General features: G+C 56.3%; 1 protein-coding gene across 1 annotated transcript in view; it reads left to right on the top strand.

Moving 5' to 3' along the window:
* The window catches only part of NKD1 (NKD inhibitor of WNT signaling pathway 1), an 83,335-nt gene that overhangs the window by 45,109 nt on the left and 21,764 nt on the right, over positions 1 to 16,462 (top strand). Inside the window, exon 4 of the mRNA XM_025852413.2 lies at positions 11,451 to 11,517. Within this exon, the coding sequence (XP_025708198.1) occupies positions 11,451 to 11,517 (67 nt within the window). The remainder of the gene's footprint in view (positions 1 to 11,450; positions 11,518 to 16,462) is intronic.

Here is a 16,462-nt window from a genome sequence, read left to right as displayed (position 1 = left end):
CGGTTATTTCTGATTGTCGAAGTAATGGTGCAGGTTCACAGCGAGCCATCCGACAACCTCGACTCCAGCGACCAGGCACCACCTCTGGGAATTTGGCAGCCGCTCTCTCAAGATGGGCCTCTCTGACCACGGCGCGCGGAAACACGTGTAGATAATTTTAGCGGATGCCATCCCTTCTCTCTGCGCTTTGGCGACTGCTTTTCTCTTTGAGGAAAATGCGGGGAATGTTTTTCTGAGTCAGTAAATTTAGTCAGAGCCACATTTAGTTGTTTCACACATATTCATCGAGTACCTCCTCTGTCAGGCAATATGTGGTATGTCAGATGGTGGTGATTGCCCCAGAGGAAACTGAGGCAGAGAAGGGGTAAAGGGGAGGGGCGCGCAGTTTAAATATAGAGGGGTTTGGAAGACGTCACCCAGGTGATGCGGTGAGCCAATGCCTGAAGGGGGTGCTGCGGGAGGGGGTATGGGGAGAAAGAGTTTCAGGCAGTGGGAATAGCATGTACAAAGGCCCTGAGGTAGGAGTGTGTTTGCAGCAAGGAGGTGAGGGTGAGGTGAGGGTGGCTGGGGCAGAATGCATGCAGGGGAGTAACAGCAGGGCAGGTAGATGATGGGGCAGACCGTCCGGGTGGGGCTTTGTAGGGCATTCGTATGACTTTGGAGAATGGACGAGGGGGTACAAGGGCAGAGAAGAGGCAATGGTGGTCATCGTCCCAGTGAGAGAGGATGACCTCTGTGCAGGGCCTGGGGTGCACCGTGGGTGCGGGGGGAGGTGAGGACGTGCTGGTTTCCAGGTATGTTTTGGAGGTAGAGCCAACAGGATGTAGTGGGGATTGGTTGGAAGGGTTGGAAGGGCAGCGGCAGGCTGACTCCCGGGTTGCTGGCCTGAGGAACAGGAAGCGGGGCGTGGCCCTGGTCGAGTGCGGGGAGGCAATCTGGGAGGACGGGTTTGGGGTGGTCGGGAGTCAGTTCGGACACGTGAAGTCGCAGGGGCCTGTGGAGCAGCTCGGTGCACATGGCCAGTGGGCCGGGGAGCCACAGCAGTCTCTTTGACGGAACAGTGCTTTAGAAAGCCTGGTGTCTTTGGAGTATAAAAGCATCACATGTTCTTGGTTACAAAAGATAGAGCGAAAGAGAGAGAAGGGGAGGAGAGGAGAGACAACACAAATCCAGATTGTCCAGGAAGCTGGGCAGCTGAAGGGGACAGTTCCCCCCACTGCGCATTCCTGCTCTCCCAGGGGAGCCTCTGTTACCGACGGGTAGCGTGTCCTTCCAGAAACGTTCTGGAGAAAATGCCTCTTTTATTTATGAGCCCAGTGGGATCTAGCTGTCCTCACCTGCTCCCCCCGTGCAAGCGCCTGGGAGCCCGGGAGTCCAGGCTCCCAAGCAGCACTGCTAACCCTTCTGTTCTTCCGTGTCTGCCTTCTCATGTGACCCTCAAGGCACACCTGTGTCACAGGCCCATTTTATGGGTGTGGACACGGAGACTTGCAGCCACAGATCCGGTGGCACAGAAACGGCTGATTCTGAAGGCACGGACTCCCCTGGGAGTTCAGACGTGCCACCCTTGATTCTGCCCAAATGCAATGAGGTGGGGATGTTGGGAGTCGGCAGTCACACTGGTCGGGGGCGGGAGGACGAGACTTCATCAGCAGGCAGTCAGCAGTTGAGGGTGGAGGAAGCAGCACGGGAGGGGGTTGGGAGGCCCTGAGGTGGGGTCCAGCCAGCGAGGGGGCTGGGGAGAGGTCCTGCGAGCTGGGCTTTGGCGCAGGAGAAGGAGGCCAGGACAAAGGGAGGTCTGGTATGGACAGGCATCGGAGGGCCCGGAAGATGAGTTTTGCAAGTGCTTTCAGGCCAGATGGGGTAGACAGAGAGAGAGAGAGAGAGAGAGAGAGAGAGAGAGAGAGAGTGTGTGTGTGTGTGTGTGTGTCTAGCAGGAGGGTCCCAGAGTCTGGTCCAAACCACTTTTCTCTTGTTCTCTCATGAAAACACAGCCTCCTTACATGTACAAAATGAGATGCCCTTCTTCCCTCTATTTGTTTAAGTGAGGAGAAACCAGAAGCCCAAGCCCCTCACTCCCAAGGCTGAGAGAGACATCATGCTTCCCTGGGGCCCCAGGCCACACAGGGCCCCCACCTGTGCTGGCCTCTGCCCACAATGAGGTGGCCCCGGCTCTACGTACCATTCCCCGGCCGACGGATGACAGTGCTGTGAGGCCTGAGCAGCCTGGCTCCCGGCCACCCCGCTCAGCAGGGCACAGCTGCCGGACCCTGGCAGCAGACCCACGGCCTGTCCCAGGGCCACGAGCGGCTATAGCAGAGGCCGCCCCAGCTGCTCAGGGATCAGAGGCCTCTCCTGTTCTCGGCACTCGGCTGTGTGGCCCGGCAGGCCGGCAGTGGGGCAGATCAGTGGTGTGGCGGGCTAGCCGTGTGGCAGGCGGGAGCCCGGTGGGTCCGTGGCATAGCGGCGTCGGCAGCATGGCTGGCCGGGGAAGGGTGGGTGGCCAGGCGGGGGGGTGGGGGCAGAGATGGGGAAGCGCCGAGTGCTGGCAGCCGGCTGGGGCGCTTCTGGGTCCGGCTTTGATCAGCTGTGGGGGGTCCCTGAAGGCAGCGGGGGTAGGGGAGAAGATGGGAGGGCGGAGGGGGAAGGACGGGGGCCCCCCTCCCCACCCCCCGAGAGCGGAGAGGGAATGGCTGCGTTATGGCCTGCTGACTGCTTGGTGGGTGTGCTGAGTGCCTTACCCAGTCGATCTCATTTCTCCTTCCAAGCGCTCCTCCCAGGCACTGCTGTCATTCCCATGTCCAGGTGAAAACACGGAGGCACGGACAGGGAAATCGTGTGTACGAGGTCACACAGTATCAGGCAGAGGAGCCAGGGCTCAGGTCGGACCCTCACGGGACTCACTTGACTTCCCTAAGCCTGGGCTCCCTCCTGGCTACGGGGGGTGGCAGCGACACCCCAGCTCACAGGGCTGTTCGGAGTGTTGAGCTAGGCACCAACGTGCTGAACAGAGCACTTGGCCCACATCAGCCACTTGCGAAAGAAATGCTGCTAATTATTATCACTGAGTCCTTTATGTTCGTGACCTCAGTTACTCCCACGCCCCGACAAGCCCATCGGATCCTGTGTTCCACTGTAGAAACTCCTTTGAACTGCCATCTAGTAGGAAAATTCCCATCATGCCAGCAGAGAAGCCCTAAGGCCCCATGTCCCGCCCAGCCCTGGACAACCTGCCTTGTGTTGGTTCATGTCCTCCTGAGAGCGCTCAAGTCCCGCAGGCTGGAGATTAAGGCAGGCTCTGGGTAATGCCAAACTTTGCTGTTTTCTCTTGGCATTAGCTGTTTTTCTCTCTCCATGCCCAGGGTTCCTGTTCTCAAAGCACAAGCCCTGGAGGAGGGCCTGTGACCGGATGGGGGGAGTGTCCACTGGGCCTGGCCGCTTACCTGGGATCACCCTCCTTCCTCCCCCCAACCCCTTCCCATCTGTCCGATTGCTCACGGTGGGGGAGGGGGCAGAGGACTTCAGTTCCAGGCTCTTTAAACCTTATAGTTCCCAAAACATGATCCGCAATCTGCTGCGGGGATGAGGCTTGAGGAAAGTGGTGGACAGCTTTTGTATTTTAATGGTTCTGCGTTTGTTCAATATGAAATATATTTTTGAGAACCCCAACGGTAACTAGGACATCACACCCATGATTTCACTGATCTTATTGGCAAGACTAGGTTTTAAAAAGAAAGAAGAAGGGAAAGAGAGCCAATCTAAAGAAAACTGTGAATTACTCATGGAAGCCCAGGTGAGACCCAGTTCTGGGGGTGGCTGGGATGATGGCGTGTGGATGCCGGCAGCTTGTTGGTGTGACAACAGCCCAGGAAGTAGACTCTGCTGGCCCATTGCTGCCTCTGGCTGGCTGTGTCTCCGGGACCGGGCAAAGCCATCTTTGGGGCTTTTTTGCACCCGGTAGGGTGGAGGGCCTGAGGCTCAGAGAAAGGGAATGTGGTGGCCCCGGAGTCAGACGCCAGGGTTGGAGGTCCTTCCTGCTAAGCGATGCCATCCTGCTCTCTCCCCGTTATCCACCTTCCTGATAAGCATCCCCTCGAGTCCAGAAAGCCAGCTCAGGCTGGAGCCCCCGAGATGTGGGGGGCAGAGGCTGGGATGTGCCAATGGGAGCAGAGGGATTACATCTTGAGCAGATAAAAACAGTCGGGGAGAAAGCCAAGGAATTTTAATTACTGCCGCACATCTTTGGAGTCATGAAGGCCTGGTCCTCCCAGGCCAGACACGGAGGCCAGCTCTGCACACGGAAGCCCTCGGAGCCGCCATCCCCTCTTCTGCTCAGCAACCCCCACCCCCTCCAGCTGGGAGATAGCTTGTGCAGGTGCCCACGGCTTAGCGGGTGGCGGCACCTTCCTCCTTCTGGCTTCCAAGCTTGGCTGGGATCTTGGGCTCTGGTTTTAAGGGACTGTGGCTTGGTTCTGAAGGTTCTGGGCGTGGGGGTGGGGTGGGTCAGAGCTTTCAGTTCCAAGTAGAAGCCCAACCTGAATTGCTGTAAGCGATGAAGGTAGGTGAGGGTGGATCTGGCCCCAAGGTTCATCCAACACATATTTATTGTTTACTACACATCAGGCACTGTTCTAGAACAGCACAGACCCAGTTCCCTGCCCTTGGGGAGCTGACTTCTAGAAACAAGTTGCTCTAAGGCCTTGAACGATCGCACTGTCCTGGGCGCTGGCCTGGGTGTCTGTCCCTTTGTGAGCTCTCACCCAGGCTGTGCCGTCTCAGGCAGCTGGAGATGAGATTGGACACAGCCTTGGCACCAGAGAAGACCTCTTTCCCGCCAGTTCCTATGAGAAGGATCTGGGGGGAGGACTCCAATTTGCTTAGCTGGGGCAGGCAGAACCCGTGGCCCTCACTGGGGGCTCCATGGCCACGGGAGGTTGCAGTGTCCTCAGGGGAGCGTCTGAGGCCTCTGCCCCCCCGCGTCACTTGTTTGAGAAGAGGGACCATTTCTTTCTGGCAGCAGCCATGAGGTCTAGGTCCTGCTGACATCCAGGAGGAGTGAGTCCCCAGGGAGGAGGGAACCCCCAGCCCCTCCTGGCCTGTCACTGGATCCAGGGCCCCCAGGAGCCTCCCCAGCCCCAGCCCTTTGCCAGTGGTTATCTATCAGCCCTGGCTTGCATGTTGCACAGGTGGGGGTAAAATGGGTAATTCCCTGCATTTTTGGCCTGCCATGCTCCTGGGCAGAGTGGCTCTCAGGGACAGAAGTAACAGAGGTCCACGGATTAAGGTGCACAGTGGAGATGGGGACATTGAGGCCCAGAAAGTGGATGGCCCTGGCTTTCTTCTCACTCTTGGTTCCTGCTGGGTCAGGGGGCTGGAGCCCCAGAAGGTCTCTTCTCAAGGGGACCACGAGCGTCATCCTGGCCCACTGCCCCCGTACTAGGCACAAGGGCCCCGGGGCCTGGGTGATTCTAACCCAGCTCTTCCACTTTCTCTCCTTAAGTGACCTGGGGCCAGTCACACACTCTAATCCCTCTTATAAAGGGGGTGATTGTGTGGGGTTTTATTAAACTGGATTTCAGTGGCCCAAGTGACGCAGGAATGTACTGGAACGCTTCTGAGAACGTTGAAGTTTCTTGCCTCTCATCCCCCGTCTTGGGCCTTCTCTCCCTGGCGGTACCCACAGGGATACCTGTACGCTGGGTGCCCTTGCGGTGCGTGTGTGTCGGGTGTTTTCTTAGCTGTACAAGTCGCACTCTACTTTGTGTGTCTCCCATGTGGTGTGGCGCTCCGCATGCCGGGATTTACGGATCTGCCTGTTTCTTCGGAACCACCGTGCAGCACTAACGGTGCGGATCTAGCACAGTTTCCTTTCTCGGGCATTTAGCATGTCGTATACTGTTGGTGAATTTGAGCGGGCCTCCCTGGTGCTCCCGTGAGAATGTTGTCCCAGGGTGGACACTGAGGTGTTGAATCACCGGACGTGAGGTTTTTGCAGGAATAAAATGTGAGAATGTTCCGGGCGTGGGGCAGAAGTAGGGCGCTCTAAAAGGTGCAGAGAAGCTCGTACTTAGTGTTTCCCACTTACGTGTATTTTGTCTACATTTTCTCACGGACTCTTGACGTCTGAATCCCCAGGTTACAGAAGAGCAGAACGGGAGCCAGAGTGGTTCAGGAAGGCATCTGCTGTCACGCAGCTGCTGAGGCTGGGCAGGTGGGTGGGTGGGCGGGCGGGCGCCCTGACCCCCGGGTCCGGCCGGGTTCTGGGAATGGAGCATCCCTGCCCTGGACGGCCAGAGCCTGCTCTCGGCGAGGCCTGCCCGCAGTGGCGCCGGACCCCCAGGCACGCCCGGCCGGCCTGCCTCTGCACGGCGTGCTGGGAAGACGGAGCTCACCGGGAATTTCCTGGGGCAGCTCCAGGGCAGACTGCTCGGGTCTACGGGTTACAGGGTGGCTGGATCGTGCCTCCCACCCCTCTCTTCCCCCGCATGTCCCAGTTCTGTGCATTCTTGGGATCTAGAAGTTGTGCCGTGTTCTCTGGGCACGAGGAGTTTGCTTTGAAAGCCCGTGGCACCAACATCTGTTAGCTCTTAGAGAACAGAAACATTGACAAAGAGCTGCTGGGCAGGCGGTGGGGGGCAGATATGAAGCTCAGGAGTAGGAGTCTCAAAGACAAAGAGGAAAAACCTTAACCGAACTGCAGCCCGCTCCCAAGCCCTGCTTTGATGTGGTTTCCCGTCCCCGGAGGCCTTATAAGGCCTTATGCCTGCAATTCTGGGCTCTGGGTTGGCGCTGACTGCACACTCAGTGACTGAAGGAGATGGTCTTTCCTCCTGGGGCCCAGCGTGGGGCAGAGTATCAGCAGTGCCGGGGCGTGGGAGGGAGGGAGGAAGGGAGGGAAGGGAGGGAAGGGAGGCTTGGGCCCTGTGGCCTGAGAGGCCACCGAGCCTGGCCACTAAGCAGGGGGTAGCCTGGCATCAGGCTGGGTGCAGCAGGAGGTCCGGGGATCCAGGAAGGCCTTTGATAACAACTTAGAGCCTAGTTTGATGCCGACTGTCCTGGAGGCCAGAGGAGAGGGGGCTGGGGACCAGGGGCCAGAGTGACGGCCGAGTAAAGGAGCAGTGAAGGGAAGTCGCTCATACCAAGCCCCATACTTGGGCTTCCTACAGGGCAGTGGGGAAGGGTGTGGGCTCTGGGGCCAGACGCCTGCCTTCCAGCCCGGCTCTGACCCTTATTAGCTGTGTGACCTCAGGCAAGTTGCTTAACCTCTCTGTGCCTCAGTTTGCTCGTCTGTGAAGTGGGGATAATAATGGTATGACCTCAAAGGATTGCCAGGAGGATTAAATGTGAAGCATTAAAAACAGTGTGCTGGGTAGGAGACTGTTTCTCAGTGTCTTTGAGGGCGCCTTGGGGCTGGTGAGTCTTTGAGATTCTCTGAGCAATGTTCTGGTAGCTATTTGACCATTGGAGTAGAAGAAGTGATAAACAATAACTATCGGTCTATGGAGCCCCAGTTGTGGTATCAGGTGTCATGTCAAGCACTTTCCATGCAATGACTGACTTAATCCTCACAGCCACCCTGAGACATCACGAGCACTATCGTCCCTGTGTACAAATGGGAGGCTGAGAACGTTCCTTCGCCCACATGGTGCAGCTTGTATGAAGCAGAGCTGGGATTTGAACCGAGGTCTGACCAATTCCAGTTCCATGCCCTGCACCTTCTGCAGTGGGGCTCTGCGTGGGGCCCGTGGCTGTCGAGGGGTCTGAGTACCTTCCTGCAAGATGGTCCCGAGGGCCTGGCCCCACACCTTGTCTGCAGGTCTCCTGGCCAGAGCTCTGTTGAGTCCCCAACCTCAGTGGGGAGGAGCTGTGGGCCCTTTGAGTCCTGTAGCACAAACAGGAGGCCTTGGCCACCACCCTCGGAGCTAGTGGCAGGGCCGTTCTCCTTGCACATCTTTAAGCGTGATCCCTGGTCCCTGGCAAGTGACTTACCAGGGCTTTTGGCCGCCTCTGTCGCATGCCCACAGGAACCCTGACTCCACTGTACTAGCTCCGGCCAGGCTTCTGGGAGAACTGGCTCAAATCTTGGCTCTGCTGAGGATCCAGAACCTGTCACCTGGCCTCGTGGAGCCTCCTCCTGATTTAAATACAGGACTTTTGGGAACCCCATTCCCTGGAGGTTCTTGTGAGGATTCCCTCAGTCGGTGCCTCATGCACCATGAGCACTTGGTAAATAACACGAGTGGCTCTCGGTCCCATTATCTCCTGTCTCCTATGTCCCTTGAGGACTGACGGCAGTTTCTTCGGGAAAAAAAAGGGTAACAATTATAACTCTCACTTTACAAATTGCAGATCATTTTTATGAGTGTTTATTCCTGGAGAGATGGAAAGTGCTGGGCAATGGTGGAGACTGAGGGAGATAATAAATATCCTTACAAGGTGTCTCGCATGGTGCCTGGCGCTGAGGAGATGCCCAGTAAGGTCGGCTGTCCTGTCATTGAGCCCATTTTACAGAGAGATAGACTGAGGTTCCAAGAAAGCAGTGGCTGGCCCCACGTCCAAGGGCAAAGGGAGGCCATGGAGCCGGGATGTGATCCTGTGTCTGGCTCCACACCGCATTGCTGCTGGCTTAGTGATTCAAAGCTTGAGGACCACGGAGAGTGCACTCCCTGGGCGTCTGGCTTAGCAGATGAAATGAATTTTTTTTTTTTTAAGATTTATTTATTTGAGAGAGAGTGAGTGAGCAAGTGGGGAGAGGGGCAGAGGGAGAGGGAGAATCTCAAGCAGACGCCCTGCTGAGCACAGAGCCCTGTGCCGGGGCTCGATCTCGCGACCCATGAGATCATGACCTGAGCAGAAACCAAGAGTTGGACACTCAACCGACTGAACCACCCGCGCGCCCTGGATGAAAGGGATTTTTGCCAGCATCAAGCACCTGTGCCTCACAGCGAGTCCACGGACCCTGGTGCTGGGGAGCTTTTACGGTTCTACAGAGTGGTGTAGGGTTTAGCACGAAGAGGCCGACCCCGGAACTTGCCAGAACTCTGCTTTCATATGCAGAGGCATGCCTTTACTGTGTCAGGGAGGTTGGTCCTCCCTGCAGACAGTTCTCAGAGTGCAGTGATGCACACCGCGAGGCATCATTACTTGGGGTTCCAGACGGCTGCTTTGTTGCGGGAGACCTTGGCAGTCTCTAAACTCCTCCAGGTGTGCCGCAAGAAGACGCGAGCGCTCGCAGGCGTGTGCCTGGCAGGTCCTGGCCGCCTCGCTGGGAGCGGTCAGGGTGGCGGGCCGAGGTCAGCGCTGAACCTCCGCTTTCCAGAAGACCTCAGCACGATCCCCTTGAAGCCGGTCGCCAGCTCCTGGGAGTGCTGCCTGCCAGCCTGTCTGGGGGAGGCAGCATCTGTCTTCCTCCGGCATGAAAGATGGCCTCTAATTGGCTGCCGGAGTGTCCCAGCCACCTAATGATGCCGCCTGAGTGTGTGCCGTCCCTGTCACCGGCTCCCAGCTTCCCTGTCAACTCCGGTGCTGTTAACACAAACAGCCAGTTTACAAGCCCAGGAAGTGTTCGGTGATTATGATAATTGGCGGAGGAAGTGGAGGGAGAAGCCGCCCAGACTCCAGGAATCAAGGAGCCTGGTTTTGAAGTCAGTGGGACACCAGGAGTTTGACGACATTTTCACAACCTGCAGGGGAAAGAGTGTGATGCCCCAGGACGATTTGGAAGAAGAGGGAGAATGGAGAACACCAGCCCTAATCCATAAAATGTTAGCTGTTGATCCTTTCAAAACAAAACAAAACAAAACAAAACAAAACAAAACAAAACTAGAGACTTATCTCCAGCTGTGTCCAGCTGATAAGATCAGCTCTACCAAGCATGATTTTGGTTTTGTTAATCAAGACAAGCACTGGTGTTTCTGTTAAGTATCTGAAGTGTGAGATTTTATTCCCCCTTCTAATTTTTCAAGGAGAGGGTGCCTTCTCTTTTTCTTTCTCTTTGCACCTTTTTTTTCCCCAAAAAGAGAAGTTGGTGAGAGCTGCTGCTTTTGGGCTTTTTTATTGCTTGTCATTTTGTGGTTCTAGAAGTGCTGCCAGAGCATTGTTGTGGCATCAAAAGAGATAAGGCGGTGTAAGCCTCCCAAACTTTGTCTCTTCCCCAGAAGAGGAGCATTTCCCAAAGTGGGTTCCTTGGAACTCAGATCCCATGGGATGCTTTTGAGACATGAAACTCCATGGTCTCAATAGGTTTGAGGAATGCAGTATAAGTTACCACTTGGATATTCACGGTGTCCAGTACCATAGTAAATTCTTCAGCAAGGGATCTTCTCTGACTTGAAAACAATCTTTTTTGATCACAGAACTCTTATTGGCAGAACACCAATAATGCAGAAGACGGTCTGACAAGTGCTGGTCTTGCTTCTTCCATATCTAGGGTCACCCTGCTGGGTTAGGGTGAGATAAGTGGTACCTTTGTCGACCTTCCAGAAACTTCCCAGCCCGTGGGCTAACCAAATTCCCCTTGCCAACCTGACAACACCCGAGTGGCAGCATGACCAGGCTGGTCAGGAGCAACTCTGCCACCGGGCATCCTGAACTCACACGTGGGGCACCGGGCAAGGCAGTGTAAGAATCAGGCTAGTTTCTGGAATGTGTGTGCACTGGGGAGAGGCGGCAGGCATGTCTGAAGATCAGCCAGGAGGCAGAGCATGCAGGCTGCTGAATGTGATGCTGAACTGCTGGGGGGTTATGTTAGGGGCCATAGAGACCCACTCTTGTGCACACCAGGCCCTCTTTGCAAACTCATGGAGACAGCCCGCCTGGAATTCTCTGCTGGAGGAAGGATTCACACTGAGATCCCTTCCTGGGGCCCACAGAGGAGGCTTGTTGGTCCTGAGTCCATCAAAGTTGACTCCAACGGATAGATGAGGGACTTCTTCTCATCTTGTCTCTGTCTTTTTCCAGGGCAGAGGGTGGAACTTCCTTTCTGAGGGAGAAGTGTGCAGTATTTTTTTTTTGAATTAATTTTATTTATTTGAGAGAGAGAGTGAGCACGAGCCCCGGGGATAGGGGCAGAGGGAGAGGGAGAAGCAGACTCCCTGCCGAGCAGGGAGCCCGATGCGGGGTTTCGATCCCAGGACGCCGGGATCATGACCTGAGCCGAAGGCAGACGCCTAAGGCCTGAGCCACCCAGGCGCCCCGTATGCAGTATTTTATAGTGAGCTGTAGGCTGAGAAAAAGGTACTTCCTAAAAAGCATGGTGACAATTCACTTTTCAAGCGACAGGATCCACCTCAGTTGACCTAAATTCCCATCAGAAGAATCAGAGCAGGACCCCTGCTTCCCTGTGACCAGCCAGGCACACGTTCATGAAGCCACCTTTACCGTCCCAATATTGGCTTTCTCCTTGACTCTGTTGGATACTTACTTAACGTCCCTGCTTTGTCTTCCTCTAGGAGCTCGTGGGTGAAGTTTTCAGAGAAAGGCTCAGTGAGGAGGAAGAGGAAGACTTTCGGCTAGAAGGTACTGGAATCCATTGCTCTCTTCCTAGGGTGCAGTGAGATGGGGAAGGGGCCGTCTGGTCCACCACGTGCCCTAGGTTCACTCCAGAAAATCTGCAGACCAGGCAGAGGACAAGACCCTGACTCCCGGTGGGGGTGGTGTAGCCCTTCATGGGTCCGAGCCCAGAGTGGAGCCAGGCTCCTGAGGCTCCCATCTGGGCCCTGCTCTGGATTGGCTGGGGAACCTTGGACAGGTTGTTTTAGCTCAGCTTTCCCATTTGGTGGGGGGTGGGGGGTGACCATACTACACCACATACAGCACTACATAAAGTAGCTGTTGTATTTCCCCGTTTCTTGGTTCACAGCACTCACTTGGAGCACAAACAAGAACACATACAGACAGCCCCCCACCGGCCCCTCCCCTCCCATGTCTGTAGCTCTCTCTCCTGCCTTTGTTCAAGGGGAGGCACCTTGTAGAAGGAGGAGGACCTTGGAGCAGAGGGCCGGCCTCTGGTGCCCTCACTTGACTTCGGGCAAGGCACACCACTTTTCTAGAAGAGCCTTAGTTTCCACACTTACAGAGTGGGAACGAGAGCCTTCTCCCTGCTTGACTCCCTGCATTGGGTACGGAACACAGATGGCACTGGAAAGCATTTGCTAAGTGAGATAGCATTTCCATTTTATACTCAGAGAAGAGAATCACTGAACTGGGGAAGCCTTAGGTTAGTAGGGGCCTTGCTGTGGAGGTAAGGACAGGCAGCTCGCAGGAGAGCCAGGGGGCCCAGGGTCTGGGGCGGGGGCAGGGATCTAGGCCTTTGGGCCCCGTAGGGCCTTGAGAGGAGCACATAGTGCCCAGAGTTTCTCGAGGGGATCCTGGGCCAGACCTGAGGGCTGTGGCCACATGCAGCCTGAGAGCTGTCAGCCCCAGGCCATTTGTCCTTGAAGAGGCTCCCCAGGTGGCTTGTGTGCACATTACACTTTGAGAAGCACTGTTTTAAGAGATTCACTCAGTTGCCCAGGAGTTGGAGGCCGGCCGGGACCCAGGTATCTATCAAACTTTGTTCAAATAAGAGCAGGTCCTGAATCAAGGGTTGGGGGGAGTCCCATGGATGGAAGGCTTTGTGCAGCCTACAGAGCTGGTAACTGCACTCAGAGGCTCTGCAGCCTTAATTTTGTCATTCCCCTGGGCTCCCCCAAGCCTCAGCTGTTGTCTTTGGCTCCATGGAGAGATGCCAAGAGTTGGTGCCTTGACATCTGGGGAGTCAGGTAAAGGTGGGTAGGATGTAAGCCCTGGGGACTGGAGTGACCCCAGACACTGATTCCGTGGGCTTCGGGTCTCATTCCGATTATGTATTCATCTCCCCCTCCTTCGTATGGTGACTCAGTAGCAAGTTCATTCTCTCGTTCATCCATCCCCCCACCTACTCCATCCATCGCCCGTTTGCTACCCATCCAACCAGCCACCAGTCCACTCGTCTGTCTGTCCCTTCATTCACTTATCCCTCACTCCTCACCGTCCCACCGCCCACCCACCCGCTGGCCATGTCCCACCCATCCATCCATCCATGGTTCGCCCTGCTCTCCTGTCCCCCGGCCACCAGCCCGGCCACTCTGAGTTACCACGCAGCCATCCATACTCCCTTCTCTGCCTGTGTGCTCATCCCCCGTCATCCATCCCTTCATCCATTGACCCATCCTCCAATCATCGTCTGTCTGTCTATCCATCATGTATTGAGCCCCTCCTTACTGCCCCACCGGAGGCACTTCTCTGTCCGTCAAAGCTCAGTTTACAACCATGTAATTGATTTCAAATGGGATGTCGTTCTCTGCAAACAGACACGAAATGGCCTACCCATGGAATCCACTTCCCTCTGGCGGGGAGGGTTACTTTGTTCAGTGTCTACATTCGGAGCGTGAGTCCCGTTGGAATGATGTAGAAGGAATGCTGGCCGAGAAGCACCTAGACCGGGGTCCCCTCCCAGGCCTGGTAGCAGCCTGCTGTGGATCGCAGCCAGGCCCCCCCAGCTCTAGGCCCCCTTGCCCTCTGTCACATGATGAGTGGGGACATGAAGCTGGACTCTATGGGTGCGCAAAGGGGCTCCTTGCAGGGAGAAGGAAGCCCTGCGGCAGCGGGGAGGGCAGCACTTACAAACATTGGCTGATGGATGGGGGATGAAGATGAGGCGCCCGAGGGTCCCGGCTCCTGATGGGGAAAGGGTGTCAGGTTGGCGGCACTCGGTCTGACCCCATGGCCCCCCAGCTGCACGCCGGGCTCGAAGGGCAGCCCGGGCACCTTGCTAGTCCCTGGTGATGTCCGGGCACATCGGTGCCACCACTCATGAGGGAGGGGGTTAGGAGCCACTCTCCTGCCTCAGTTTCCCAACTAGGGGTCGGACTAAGTTGTTGGTCCAGCTCTTCGGCCTCTTTCTTCAAACAAAAGTTTACACAGAGGCAGAGAACATAAAACAGATCAGATTGCAGAGAGATGCAGTACGCCATGGCCAGTATGTTTTATGTAAAAAGGGGCACGCGATAACGCTCCGTATTTCCTACGTGTGTGAGTAGAGACCATGTGCGTATTGCTGTATAGCTGGAGGGCTCGACAGACAAAGATCGGGTGCTCCTCTTGGACCTGGGACGAGGTAACTAAAACCGGAAAGAGCTCACAAAGAGAGAGGGCTGTAGTATTAACGGGGACGAATGTTTTAACTTTCCCAAGACGAATGGATTGAAAGACTCAAAGCAGAATTAAAAAGTGGAAGCGATGAGTAGGTGAGGCTGCTCCGGTTTGCGCCTGGGCCGGCCTGTGTGGCCCTGACGCTGGTGGGAGGGATGTTGGACCCATGACCGTCTGTGGTTCCGTGGTCACCCAGGTCCTAGCCACGGCCACGGAGGAGCACCCACCTGGCCCCGGGGCGGGGGCTGCGGCGTCCCCCTGTGCTACCGGCCAAGCGAGAGCGTGCTGCCTGAATCCTGAATCTCTTCTTTGTCTTCCTGTTGGCCAAGTTCATTGCCTCTTGGCGGGCTGGAGGGCTGTTTAAGGGAGAAAAAAGGCCCTCTGAGGCATGAAGATAAAAAGAAGTCTTTTAGCCATCCCAGGGGAGGACAGCTTTAGCTCCTGCGTTGTTATGTAAAGCCGGCCCTAATCCAGCATCTTAACCGCCTTAACTGGCCGGCTGGGAGCTCGAGGAGGGCAGATGAAGTCTGGGCTTGGTGCGAGGGCCGCGGAGCTCCTTTTGAACTGTAAACATCAAAAGTCCCAAGCTCTGAGAGCTGGCTGGGCGTGGCAGGGGCAGGACACGCGGGGCTGGCTTTCCAGGGGAGGAGGGGAGAGGAACCCTCCCTCCGCTGACCCAGCAGGGGTCTGAGCACAGGGGAGGGCCCACCCCACCCTTCACTCCGGTCCGCACCTGGCTTCCTCATCTCATCGGTTGGGCCACATGACAGGTGGTGGCAGCCTGTGGCTTGTGGCCTGAGGTGCAAATTGGAGCCACACCTGTTTGGCAGACCCATCGTACCCTGAGTGGCCCCCCGGAAGCACTGGTCTGGGGGTGTCCTCCGCACGCGGTGCAGCTTCTGCTCTGTGCCCTTGGGAAGGGAAAGACCTGTACGTGGTCACAAGCCCCTTCTCTCTGGGTCCCCTCTCTCCCTGCCACCCAGGGATGTCCCCACCCCTCCCAGGGGGCTTGACCTCCGGTCTCTGGCCACAGACCCCCAACACCGTGTGTGTTTCCTGTCGTCCAGCCTCCACTTGGGGCTGGAAGCAGGCACATTGCCGCCTGCCTGGCATCTCTGGAAAACTGATTTGACAGACCTCCAGTAAAGGAACTGTCAGAGGGCTTGAAGTCAGGGGGCCCCACCCCTTGGGGGCCCGGGCCCTCCCTCCAGGCCCCCAGGGCTGCTTCGGGGCAGGTCTCTCTCCCCCGAGCCTGGGCCTCCGGGGGTCCCCACTTCCCGGGCCCCAGGGTGGATGTGTTAGAGTAGCTGGACCTGCCACACAGGGCAGTGTTGTTGGGCCTGAGGCTCTGGGGGTCTGAGTAGCTCCACTGTGAGCTCAGGGCCTGTCTGACTCTGCACGGGCTCCGAAATTTGTCTCACCACCACCACCTCCGAATCCATGAGAGGCACCTTCCAACCTTTATTCGGGCTTTTCTTGGGAATTTGCAAGTCAGACCCCGGCTCCAGCCTGGCCTTAACCACCAGTCTCTGGGTGACCTTGGGTGAATTGTTTCACGACTCTGTTTTTCATTTGCCTTTTTGGAGGTAATCAGAGCCCTTCTGCAGGGTTCCCGTGAAGACAGTGAGGTCATTTATGCGAGCAAAGAGAACAGCCCTGGTACGCGGAGTAAGTGCCCAGCCTGTGTGAGCTGGGAGGAGTCTTATTGTTTCATGGGTCCCTTCTTGAAGAGGAGCCAACTGGTGTTTATAATTATTTACTAGTCCAGATCAAAGAAGATCTATTTTCAAAGCTTCTTTAATCCTATTAGAACCTCTCCTTCTCCTCCCAGTGCATGACATAGAGTCTGGCATGCTATACGTGCTCAATAAATACTCACTGGAAGAATGAAGTCAACATCATGAAGTCATTGAAGTCAGGCAGTCCCCTCCCTCGGGCCACCCAGGCAGGCCCCACGTACCACCCCCCACCCACCCCGTGGCCCCGGTCAGTCTGTCCCAGCCCCCAGGTGTGACATATCGACCACTCACAGACCCGAGGAGCCCTCAGGAGGCTGTTCATCCCCTTCACACGTAGTTGGAAAACCGAGGCCTGGAGAAGGCACGTGACCTGTCCAAGGTCACACAGCACACTGAGAACTGAACTCGGGTCTCTAAGTCCTCCTCATTCGGGGAGTATTTACTGAGCACCTGCTGGCAGCGTATCATACAAGGGACGCGGGAAGGACCGTGCAAGTTTCTGGTAGTGGTGCCCTGCCAAGAGGTAAAACCCAGTGGAGGGTAGAGGGTAG

Source organism: Callorhinus ursinus, unplaced genomic scaffold (assembly GCF_003265705.2).
Source record: "Callorhinus ursinus isolate GAN/ISIS: 27379988/994484 unplaced genomic scaffold, GSC_fseal_2.0 scaffold56, whole genome shotgun sequence".
Classification (NCBI taxonomy): Eukaryota; Metazoa; Chordata; class Mammalia; order Carnivora; family Otariidae; genus Callorhinus; species Callorhinus ursinus.
Note: the sequence above shows the minus strand (reverse complement) of the source record. Positions and strands in the feature narration are given on the sequence as shown.